General features: G+C 38.8%; 1 protein-coding gene across 6 annotated transcripts in view; it reads right to left on the minus strand.

The window, feature by feature from the left end:
* Positions 1–10,917: 10,917 nt before the first annotated feature.
* Positions 10,918–12,935, minus strand: part of TDRD12 (tudor domain containing 12) — a 387,684-nt gene continuing 385,666 nt past the window's right edge. For all 6 annotated transcript variants that reach the window (XM_029608411.1, XM_029608406.1, XM_029608409.1 and 3 more), the window contains one exon: positions 10,918–11,474. In XM_029608411.1, coding sequence (XP_029464271.1) covers positions 11,374–11,474 — 101 coding nt within the window. In that variant the 3' untranslated portion in view covers positions 10,918–11,373. The remainder of the gene's footprint in view (positions 11,475–12,935) is intronic.

Below are 12,935 nucleotides of genomic sequence, written 5' to 3' on the forward strand. Positions count from 1 at the left end.
CAGGGGGGGATGGCCCCACCAGGATCTATCAATCCAATGGGAAGCAATCTCAGAAAGATAAAAAAAAAATTAGGGAAAGAAATTTTGAACTAGACACAGATTGCAGGTTTTTAACCTCCACCATCTGCTGGAGACAGAGACTTTGTCCTGTTGTTGTTTCACAGGGATTATATGGCCAGAAAGTGTATGTAAAGGACAGAAAATGGACAATTGGAACAATGGCAAAAAACAGTGCATGGAAGAGAAGGTACAGTGATAGAGAAATGGACTTACCAGTTGGAAATTCACAAAATAATTCTTCTTTTCCATTGTTCTGTTTGACCATTTTCTGTTCTTTACATAGATGTGAATTTGACCTTGTGAATCCCTAGTGACACAGCCCCTATGGTGAAACACGGCCATGTTGGTGGACTGTATTCCTGCAATGAAATTTGCTGTTGGAAGCTTAAAAATAAATGTTTTGAAGAAATAGAAGCATCACTTCAATTTCTTGGAACAGCAGTATTTGTTGATCACACACTTTGCCTTGCTTTATATGACTTCTGTATCCATATTATTCCACAATTCTTGTGTGCATTTGTCTGGTCCTAGTCCTACATTTTTTTGAGAGATAATGAGTTGGTGGATTTATTTAAAGTGATTGGGGGATTGTTGTGATGGGAAAGGGGAAGGGTTTTTAAAATTAACGTACAGAAGTACTGTTTTTATTGGGTGAGATGGGTATTTTGCTGAGATGGGTTAAAAAAGCATGATTATTATGAAATTTGCTCATTTACAGCTTCTATTGGAAGACTGGCTAAGAAGAGTTATGAACTGAAATGGGAGGGTTTGTTAAAATTTGAATTGATGGAAGTTAATGGTTTCCATTGTTAATTTTGTATTTGAATTTTAATGGAATCTGTGTTGTAATGTCTTCCATTTATATTGTTGCCGTGAATTATACTGTAATCTGCTCTAAACTGATTCAACATCAGAAAAACCAGAATATAGATGTTTAAATAAAAAATGAAGATCCCCTTTACTGGATATTACTTTTTTTTTCTCTTCAATCCATGACTACTTTTTCAACCTGCTTTTATCCTCAAGCTCCTTTCCATCTCAGCTTTCAAACCTTATTTACTTTCCTCTGTCTAAAGTGCAAAATGGAACTGTGCACAAACATTAAATAAAACTCGCCAATCAATTTCTTATGTACAGTTTTAATACACTATAATGCTCTTAAACTGTGAATCAAAATAACTGAAATACAAGTATTATATCCTAAAGCAAAATATGGTTTATTAAATTCTGCAGAAAGGAGTAGCAACAATTGGCCAACACTAAAATAAACTAACAGAAAACCATCAAAATAGCTGGGCAGGTAAATGCCAGAAGCTTTAAACATTCATTAACCTTATGAAGATAATAACTCTACCCAATTAGGAAATATCTATACATATATAGCACTTCTAAATAAACTTTCAGCAAAAGTATAAACAACTCTGTGTTACATTTTTCAAATGCAAACATAACATTAATATTCAGAATACAAAATGGCTGGTTGCTTTTTTAACTCATCTACTTCAGTCAACTGTTAATTGTATGTAGTTGCTTTTAATTTTATGTTGCAAGTCAGTAAGCAGTCTGAACGTAAAGTCTCCAAAAATGAAAAGGATATCAGATTATGTTATGAAATTTAGAGGGCTGATAGTCAAATGAAAGAGGAAATAAAAACATCTTTCAGAGTAAATGTACTACTTTAAAAATGAAAGTGATTAGTAAGTTGTTTCAAGCTGGAATACTTTTCAGGCAGGCAAATGTATGCTAGGCAGTGGTAATTTAGCAGTTGCTTGAGGCCTTCATTTTTAAATCATGTTTTACTATTTAGAAGTCCTCTAGCCTATTTCCTGATTCATAATAGCAGATTACATTCAGGTACTGTAGGTATTAATTTCACCAAGTCAGTTTCCTTGCCTGCGTAGCAGGCAAGGAAACTGACTTGGTGAAATTAATACCTACAGTACCTGAATGTAATCTGCTTTGAAGTACCTGAAAGGCGGAATATAAATCAGATAAATAGTAAGAAGTCAATTTCACTATCTCCCTCCTATAAGATCCTGCAAACTCAGTCCAACTGAGTTACATGTACATTTCTGAAAGCTCTCACAACAAAATGACAGCCTTCACTTTATGTAGGATAGAAGAGCCTAATCTTATTGCCTTGAAAACCTCTCTGAAGCTTTCTACCTAACACTATTGCTTTAATAGCATAGGGGGAATGACATTTTATCAGTATGTATGGGAAATGCTGCATACTGGACCACATATAACCTAGGGGAACAACTTAATTGCTAGTACAAAGACAAGATGAGGACACAGGGATGTCTAGGAATACCAAATTGAAATACAAGAAGAAATATTCTTGTACAATATGAAAATATTAATAGAATGGAAAGCAGTAGGTGAGGAGTGAAAAAAATTGTCAATGAAGGTCACCCTTACTTGATATTGATACTAGGACCTTTTACAACTTACATTAGAACACATGATTTTGTAATATTGAAAAAAAATATTTAGAAAACAAAAAGAAAAAGCAAAATTGGTAAAAGATACCTTGAAAAAGTCAAGGGACAATATTGCATTCAGACTGTAACCAATATAACCAGTGGTGATGAAGGAGGATTTAACAGTTTATGGAAACTTCAGGAGATCAAGTAGCTGGCCCATTATTTTATCTAGTAAGATCCATTAATATCTACTATCATGTATTAAACGTGAGGATCAATGGGATTATAGGACCTATAGGCTGTCTGAAAACTGCAGACCCTCAAAATGTAGCTAAAAATCACTATGACTTTAGCCACATTGAGAGATGGCATTCCTGGGGTGCAGTGGTGATTTTCTGCTAGGTTGTCAACCCAGAACATTTTTTTTTTTTTTTTTAACTTGCTTCCTTTTTCGCCACTGGGAAAAAATGGAAGGTGGAGGCTGCTGCTGGAATTGACCCATTATCATTGTTATTTAGAAAATTATCACTGCTGGGACTGTGTTTAGGTCAGGGGAATAAAATGCATTTTTAAATCCCTGGGTGTACTTTTCATGTAAAATTCTACCTGCACACAAAGCAAATGCAAGAGACTGTGTATACTTTTTACCTGCAGCAATTTTTAAGCAAAACGTACACATGTACTTTTGCTTTGAAAATTGATGCAAAGTTCATGGCTATAAAGTCTTTATCTGTGGGGAAAAATGCTTAGTACGTAGGGCACTATATTACAACCCTCTTTTTCAAATGTAAATGCAAAGAAAAGTTTCATTTTGGCCAAAACTGCAACTATTTCTTTATCACAAATAGTGTACTACTCAGCATGGATGAGAATAATCAAGGCAGTCAACTCTAAATTGAATCAAAAAAGGTTAATGCATCGATAAGAAATGTAACACCCCCCCCCCCACACCGTGTATGGGACATCTAAATGAAAGAGGGTCTGATGCTTTTTTAGAGCTGGGCACCAGTCTCTCTGAGTAGTGGACTAGGCTCAAAGGCATGGGTTATAATGCATCCCGCTGGACAGGAAAAATCCCTCTTCCAAAAAGTCTTTCCTCTCCCTTCTGCTCTCATGTTTCTTCCTTGTCTCTTATTCCAGTAAGTTAAATGTCCTCCTACCTTGGTTGAAGGAAGGACTCACTCCAGATGGATCTTCAAGCAAAATATTTATTGGGGATTTTGGAGTTCCCCAGTAATCAGAGTGGATTGGCCACTGTTGGAAACAGGATGCTGGGCTTGATGGACCCTTGGTCTGACCCAGTATGGCATGTTCTTATGTTCTTAAATAGGGCATTGATTTACCCAGGGTTCACAGGTTTTCACAGCAAAGCTGTAATAGCATCAACAGCAGCTAAACCACAAGAAAACTCTCTCATATTCTTCATATTCCTCCAAGCAAATTATCATCCCTGATCTTTTAAATGCCAAATAACTTTTCTTTCAGGGTCCTGTTTCCATCTGGTTTGATTTTGTGCATACCTTGAAAGGAATGAACTTCACTCATAAGTGAGAGCATGATCTCGTTTGTTCACATTCACTGCTAATGCCTTTCTTAATTCTGGCGTTGTGCCAAAGAGCGCTTCCTTCTGGAGTTCATAAGGTGTTATATGTCTAGAAGTTCTTTTTACCCAAGTCGGTGGTGCCCAATACAATTGGAACTATTTCTGCACCTTTCTGCCACATTTTCAGTCTCTGATTGTATCATTGGGTACTAGAGAATCTTCTCTCAAGAAGATTCACTTTTGGGAGCACTGTCTCCAAATGGATTTGTTTTGTACATGCCTTGACAGGAACAAATATTTGGTAAGCCACAGTATGCTAGCAACAATCTCAATCTCTCAAATTTACTACTAATGCCCTTCTTATAACCTTGCATTGCGCCAAAGAGAGCCTCCTTTTGGAGTTCACAGAGTGCAATATGTATGGGCAATATATCAAGGGGGGGTTTGGAAATTCTTCTTAATCAGGCCCTTGCAGCCCAAATAATTGAAACTATTTCCAATTTAATTACATTTTTGATTTATGCTTCTGTATCGTTTTGCCATATTTTGTAGTCTCTTATTGCATTTCTCTTCGGTTTCGCCATACGATCTACAGAATAGTGGCTGGGTAATGACACCTCTATCAGTTAAGCCATTCTTCTGCTTTTCTCCTTTACCCCAATGTACGGTTTTTTAGCATCAATCTTCCTATTGATTGGAATGTCCCAGGTGATCACAACTTCTTCAGTTCTATGGGTGTGATCCCAGTATTCTTTTGGTACTGAGATGTTCTAGTGTTTACATAATTTCCAATGGATAAGCCATGCCACTTTTTTGTACCTTTCCGAATACGGGTCCTTCTGACATCAGTTAGTCAGATTTTTTCTTGGGGGCACTGTCTCCAAATTGATTTGTTTTGCACATACCCTGACAAGAATGAACCGCATTCGTAAGTCAGGGTATGCTGGGAGTGACCTCAATTTGTCAAAATTACTGCTAATGCGCTTCTTACTATTTGCATCGTGCCAAAGAAAGCCTCTTTCTCAGGGCAGTTTTTCCAAATGGGTTTGTTTTGTGCGTACCTTGACAGGAAATGAACCTCATTCATGAGTCATGGCATGTTGGGGATGATCTCAGTCTCTCAAATTTACTAATGCTCTTCATAGTACTCACATTGTGCCAAAGAGTGTTTCTTTCTGGAATTCATAGGGTGTAATCTTAACAGGCAACATATCAAGTTGTGCTTGAAAATTCTTCTTAATTAAACCAATGGTACCCAATATAATTGGGACTATTTCTGTATCTTTCTGTCACATTTTCTTGGTCTCTGATTGCATCTCTTGGTACTTAAAGATCTTTGTTTTCTCCATATGATCTACAGAATAGTCCCTGGGTACTGACACCTCTAACACAGTTGCTGTTCGTGTGTTCTTCTCCTTCACTACAATATCTAATTTTCACGCATCAATCTTCCCATTAGTGGAAACAGGAATGACTCAGGTGACCACAACTTTTTCGTTCTATTAGGGTCATGCTCTCAGTGTTTGTCTGGTATGTCTGTTATATTTACAGCTTCCAATGAATAAGACATGCTACTTTGTTGTGCCTCTCTACATGCAGGCCTTCTGACATCAGCACATCACTTCCTGCAACGAGATATGTAACAGTTTCCAGTTTTGTTCCACCAAATCTGCATTTGTCCTTTTTACCAGTCTTTTCTACGCAGACTGTGAACCATCTTGTTGCAGTCCACTATCCTGTGCTGCAATTACCAGGCTAGTGGACTGCAGACGAGACAGTTCACAGTCAGCAATTACCGATCTCTCATCCATAGGTTTGAATTCACCTCTGCTGTGTCAAAACTTGATCCATGTGGGATTGCTGAAGAAGTTCTCTGTACTTCCCGCTGTACTTGTGCTTGTGCCAATTATCCTTCTTAATTTGCTGATCTGATTCTTTAAGGAGTTTCTTCTTTCATCTTGCTAATTCTATAGCTTTGTTTACCTTTGAGTACTGGTAGATCTTCAGTCATTTCCTCTATTCGCTGGAATGACTGTCCGAGCTTAAGGACCAAGACTGAGGATGGTTGCTCGCATTTGTATTTCTGTACTGTTTTAGCATTTGGTTCTGTTGATGCCATTAAGGCCTAAAATTGTAGCTCTATAGATATAATGAATTTCAAGACGATCCATATCACTTTCATCTCTAGGGATGTGCAATCTCAGCATGCACTGGTTCTCATAAATTACCTGATGGGTGTGAAGGAGCTTTCTTGTTTTTACAGCCAGTTCTTCAAGATATTTGAGGCCAATTTATTCACAATTGTATGATAATGCAGAAATCGCAAGCTGATTAACAGCTTGTATCTTATTTCATGCTATTAAGGCACTCTTCACAATCAGTTTCTCTCTTCTATAGTTCTCTTTACTGATCTTTTCTCTCAAATACTTTATGCTGAATATTTCCACTTTCCTCTACTCCTAGATATTTACACACACCTTCCTGCTCCAGTTCCTTTATATTGCAATCTTCAGTAAAGGAGATGTTTTCAGTTTCTCTTAATTTTCCTTTAAGGAAAGTTGACTTAGCATATTTGTCCAAGCCAAATGTCATCCTGAAGTCATCTGAGAAACTCTTCACCACACGAAGTTGTCCTGCTAAATGAGTATCACAAGAACCGCAGAGTTTCAGATCATCAACAAACAGTCAGTGAGATATCTTCAGGAGGGGATTGGTTGCTCTAGGATTAAGACTAATTCCATAACCCATGGAGTTAATGCCAGACAAAACAAAAGCGATGACCAAGAATTTCGCTGAAATATTTCTCACTGGACCTTAATATTGGAATTGACACATTGTCAATCATCATAATTCAAGTGGAGTGTAGTCTGTCACATTTTCATGGTGAACTTGATGTACTCTATCAGTACAGGATTCACTTTGTATATTTCAAGGAAATTTATTTTCCAAGAGTGTAGGATGCTATCAAAGGCTTTCTTACAATGAATCCATGTTATACTAAGGTTTCATCTATGCATACAGCTGATCATAATAGTCTTATTCAACATCAGCTGGTCTTTGGTTCCATATGCTCCTCTTTTATTTTTCTGTTCTAATTAGTCTTATTCAACATCAGCTGGTCTTTGGTTCCATATGCTCCTCTTTTATTTTTCTGTTCTAATTAGTCTTATTCAACATCAGCTGGTCTTTGGTTCCATATGCTCCTCTTTTGTTATTTTTCTGCTCTAATTAGTCTTATTCAACATCAGCTGGTCTTTGGTTCCATATGCTCCTCTTTTGTTATTTTTCTGCTCTAATACCAAAATTTTATTAGAATTGATGTGGTGCTATATTCTACCTGTATTGTTTGCAGTGAACAGCTTAAAGGTTGTTGGCAAGCAGGTTGCTGATAGTTTTTGAGGGCATTTTTTGGCTCTCCCATTAGCAGGAGAAGTGTTCTTCCTGTTATTTACCATTCTGGAATTTAGAGCTTTTAGTGCCTTCCCAAATAAGTTATGGGAATGTTATTTGGGCCTGGGCAACTAATCCCTGGCCCCCAAAGCTTAAGCCCCCATTGGACCATCACTCTCTCTTAGTCCCTCCACATACTTGGGGCCCCAAATCACTCCTCAATCTTTAGGAGCAAATCTTGATCTCCTATTTTTCCCTAGAGGGAAACAATTTTCTAGCCTCTCAGGCTTTACCCCCTGAGGAAGAAAGCCTCTGCTGAGTCCCCTCCATAAGCAGAGGCACTCCAGCCTACTGGTGGCTACCTTTGCATCTCCCTGCCAAACCTTTGAACCACATTTTGAGCCTCTACTTAAAGGGGACATCCAATAAACCACACAATGTACTCAATCATAGATGATGTTCCCATCGGTTAATATACACAAAAGGTTAAGTGTTAATTCAAACACCTTTCTTCAGTACCGCATGATATCTAATCTTCTTGTCGTCAGAAGGGAGAGGTCTGTACTATATGAATCCAACATACTAAGACATTTGAAGTTATTCTGAATGCCATCCATCAATTTGTTTGGATCACTTTCTAATGATTTTGATATTATATGAATTGTTCCATCATCTCTAACATATTGCATGGAAGGTTTTATTGGCAGCTATAGACAAAGGTTTGTAAGATTCATTCACTTTTAGCTGATACTGTAGTTATTTTGATGTTTCCACATTATATTCACATTGAGACACAGCTACTTCTTATGCTGGGTGAATGTCATCATCCGACATCCCATTTGAGATTGAATCTCTATATTCTACTGTAATACCAAGGTAACTCTCTGCTTCAGTCCTTTTTCCCTTAAAGCCAAACTTTTTAAATCAGATATTCAGAAATATCAATAATCTGCCCAGTATCATCTTTGCAGCAAAGTTTCACAGGTAATAATATTGATGTATTCTCTGATAGTGTGTTATATAACTGACAAGACACACAAAACTGTTATATAAGCTGATGTACATCAGCTTCCAGGACAGCTCGATACAGATTACAGTGAAGGATCTTGTCAACATATCTATGGTCTAAATAAGGCATTCTTATAGTACCACCAATCACTTCTAACAATATCAACCAACCAGAGGTCAAGGTCACGGTCATGGGGCTTCACCCCCCACACACACACCATTTCTATAAAGGCAAAATCCAGTTACAGAGGACCTAGCTTAGGGCCCAACCACACAAACACAATATATGAAGGCAGATAAAGATTGTGAGGCTTAACCCATTTTCTCTTCCGATTACTATACCATAGATCTTATTTCCTAAATAATAAATCTAATCAAGTTAGGTAACAAAATGTAGAATATTTTATTTAAACTCTGCAATGCAAAAGGAAGCAATATTCTAAGCTCAGACATTTATCACTCAAAGACTTGCTTAGACTGTTAAATTCTAGTCTCAAAAAAGATACTGAAAAAAAAAAACAACTTGAAGGTCTTCAAAAGGCACCAGATTTAGTATATAAATGGGACAAGCCTAGTGGCTCAGCTGTAGTGCTCTTCACTGCCATGTGGAGAATCTAGGTTTGATTCCTGGATCAGGTGGGGATGCTGTGAAAGCAGCGTTTATCCCCTGGATGGAGGGAGGTCCAGTCATCACACAATGACAATACCCAGTGGCCGAAGTTGCACAGCTCCAAGAGGACTGTTACTGCAATGATTGGGCTCAATGAGTTATACGGGAATATAAAATCGGGGGGGAAAACCCTGGGTAGTTGTGAATGAAGACTCATGGCACTGTAGCCCAAGAAAAGCTGGTTCCAACTGAGCTGGAAACCCAAAAGAGCTGAAGAAAACTGCTGTGTCAACAAAAGAAAACATAGATAAATGCATGGGTCCTGCACTTTTACTGTATATAAACGTTATCTTTTGCTAGCCTGAGTAAAAGACTGAAGTGAGTGAGTAGATAAACCATTCTGATAGCCCAAATTAGAAAGAGTTAGCACATATCAATAGAAGGCAGCTCCCAAAAGATAGTTACTATCAGAACCACTACATATTCATTCACATATATCTTATAACAATTATTTAAAAATATATTTTGCAGAGTGGTACTTCCTTGCTGTTTACAGTGGAATGGTCTAAATGGAGAAACAAAGATGGAGGCATATCTGCAAGTAGGTTGTTTGGGGCCTTGAATTCACAAACTGAGGCATGGGTACAACCTCTTCCCTGTGCTTTAATAACTTTTACCAGACAGATTTGTACCTTACAGATAGAAGAGATGGGGGAATAAGAAAGACAGTAAATACTTTAAAGGTATAAATCAAGAATCAAACCTTTTTCAAAGGAAAGAAAACTCTAAAACCAAGAGGTCATGGAGCGAGGTTCTGGAGGAGGAGATGCACAGTGGTAGACTCAGCAACGTCAGAAAATATTTTTTCACTGAAAGCATGGTGGATGCCTGGAACTGACCCAGTGCAGAGATTATTATTGACAGTATTCAAAGCAAGTATGGGATAAACACAAAAGATCTCTTAGTGGCAAAAAACGTAAAGGGAAGGCTAGAAATCTATTAGGGCCTATGGAACTGCATGAGAAAAAATTGGGCAGACAAGAGGGGCCAAATGATCCATATTTGCCATTCTAAAATAACAGGGTTGGGAAGCTGCACAATTGCATACATCCCACCTTTTATTCCCTTAAAAGCAGAGGCAATTGAAAAGGTGGCAAGGACAAAACAAAGGGTAGAAAAAGGAAGCATGACAGAATGGTACTGTAGGCTAAGGGGTAGCCATGCTGGTAATAGCAGAGTACAATTCCTCAGAAACAAACCAGGTTTGTGCTGCAGGTTGACAATGGCTAGGCACTATCCAGCAAGACCAAGGTGACCTAGGAGGCCAAATATTTGGGCGACTACCTTATTAGTTTTAGTAGCTATTTAGAGCATGTGTAAAGTGAGTGTGCATTGATTTATGCACATACTTTTCAAATTCAAAAGTGCATAAATGGTTTCTTCGCCCCCAAGTCTGCCCCCCAGAATGCCCATTTGAAATGCGTGCAGAAGTGCATGCAGAATCGCTTTTGGGCATACCATTACATGTACAACTCCCCCATACTGTGCAATACTAAAAAGCCATTTACATACATAAAACCGGGCTTTATGCACATAAAATAGCTTTGAAAATGACTCCCTAATTGTCTAATTCTTCTGGACAGATGACTGCAAAGTATTTGAGATAAAAGAGCAACTCCATTTTTGCTCTGCTATTAAAATGCAAAACCAAAACATTTGTTTTCAAGTTCATACATGCACAGAATATTATGAAACAAAAATGCTTTAAGCTTCTACATCTGAAACAATCTAGCAGACTAATACAGTAAATGTACTTTTTAAATAAATACTCAACTCCAGCTTACAAATTAAACAAAAATACTCAAGTTTTAATGTGCTTCATTATGAGGAGGTTCTATCTTTGCACAGTTGGGTAGGGGGAAGATGATAAAGACATCTATACAGAGATTATTAGGTTGTTCAAAAATCGATGCAATGGAATAAGACTGAGGGCCTTCTGCATGGTACATTTAGAAGTAATAGACCTACATCCACAGGCTGAATATAAGAAACAGAGCAAGATAACCATTTTGGCATGAATACAGAAAAGCAATTATGTGTATGCTACTACATTATAACATAATGAAAAAAAAAGATGGATCATGAAAAGTAAAGATAGATTAGGCACCAGTATAAACATGACATTTGCTCAGGATTTTCAAGATATTTGTATGTGCAAGAAAAACCACCGAATGCAATAGGCCTTGTAGCATAATGCAATTTCTGCTACAGTAGCTACACTGTATCAATCATCATCATCTATTATAACTGCAAACAGATTACCAATATGTTTAAACCTAGTCACTTTCAGAATCGCTGCCTCTGGAATTGCTCTCCTCCAAGAAACTCTCCAAGTCTTCAATGTCCACACTGTACTTGTTATTGCCACATGAAGTTACTAACAAAATAAAAATAAAATGTTAGCTGTGCATTACTATTGTTAAGTAAATATGCTAGAAAAACAGAATTTATATAAGTTGCATGGTTTGAGTAATACACCCCCACCCCATATAATTACTGACATCAGCAAACACAGGATTTCAGCGCTTAGTGAAGAGAAATTACAAAACAGACTTGGTTTACACTCCTCATATATATGTTCTGCAAGTAAAAATGTGCATCGTTTTGCTGCCAAATCAAATTGTTTAGAGAAAGTTTTTGGGCCAGATTTTAAAAACTACGTGCGGGTGTAGAGTTGTGCGGGTGTAGAGTAGTGCGTGCAACCCGGTGTGCACAAATTTACGCCCGATTTTATAACATGCGCGCGCAGCCGCACGCATGTTATAAAATCCAGGGCCGGCACGCGCAAGGGGGTGCACAATTGTGCAACTTGCGCGTGCCGAGCCGCACAGCCTTCCTCCGTTCCCTCTGAGGCTGCTCTGAAATCGGAGCGGCCTCGGAGGGAACTTTCCTTCTGCCCCCCCCTTCCCTTCCCTACCTAACCCGCCCCCCCCCTTACCTTTAATTTTTAAGTTGCGCCTGCCTCTGGGCAGGCGTAGGTTGTGCACACCGGCGACAGCCGGCTCGCAATCCCGGGCACAGCATCAAATGGCCGCTGTGCCTGGAGGCTCCAGCCCCGCCCCCTGCCCCGCCCACTTTTTCAAACCCCGGGACAAACACACGTCCCAGGGCTTCTGCGCATCGCCAAGCCTATGCAAAATAGGCTCGGCGCCCGCAGGAGGCTTTTAAAAGGGTTACGCGTGTATATTACGCACGTAACCCTTTTAAAATCCGCCCCTTTCTGTATTTATATATACCTCACAATTTACTATGTTTACAATATATTATATCAATCTAACAGGGTCATTCATCAAATCGCATTGGGTCGTTATTGCGATAACGCCCTAATGCATGCAATAGTTACATCGTGATTTCAAAATTCAAATTAGGGAAAGGGGAGGAGTTTGGGCGGGGTTTAGGCAAAGTAGGGGGCTGTAGCACTGTGGGCGATAATGTACACATTATCACCTACGGTAGTGCCGGAAATAGCCACAGCTCTTTCATTGGCGCTACTGGGGCGATAGAGTGCAGCGCAGCCACAACCACCACGGGCGAAACGTACCGCTGAGATGAGGCCGGCTGCTCACTATCACCCCCGCCCCTTTTCTGGCCGCAGCTCATCATTCTGTTCTATTTACAGCAGAATGATGAAACCAGGGGTAAGTTTGTAAGTTTGTAACCATTAGGGTGCAGCTGTATTTAGGACATTTTGGTGAGAAGGATTCTGGAAGGTAAAGACAAGGTCAAACTGGAATGGGAGATCCACTAATAAAGGGATTCCTTGAGCTCCTCCAACTAAAAAATGCTCATCCATCCTGAAGTGGCTTGATTCAGCTGGGAAATGTACCATGGGTGTTAT

Source organism: Rhinatrema bivittatum, chromosome 7 (genome assembly GCF_901001135.1).
Source record: "Rhinatrema bivittatum chromosome 7, aRhiBiv1.1, whole genome shotgun sequence".
NCBI lineage: Eukaryota > Metazoa > Chordata > Amphibia > Gymnophiona > Rhinatrematidae > Rhinatrema > Rhinatrema bivittatum.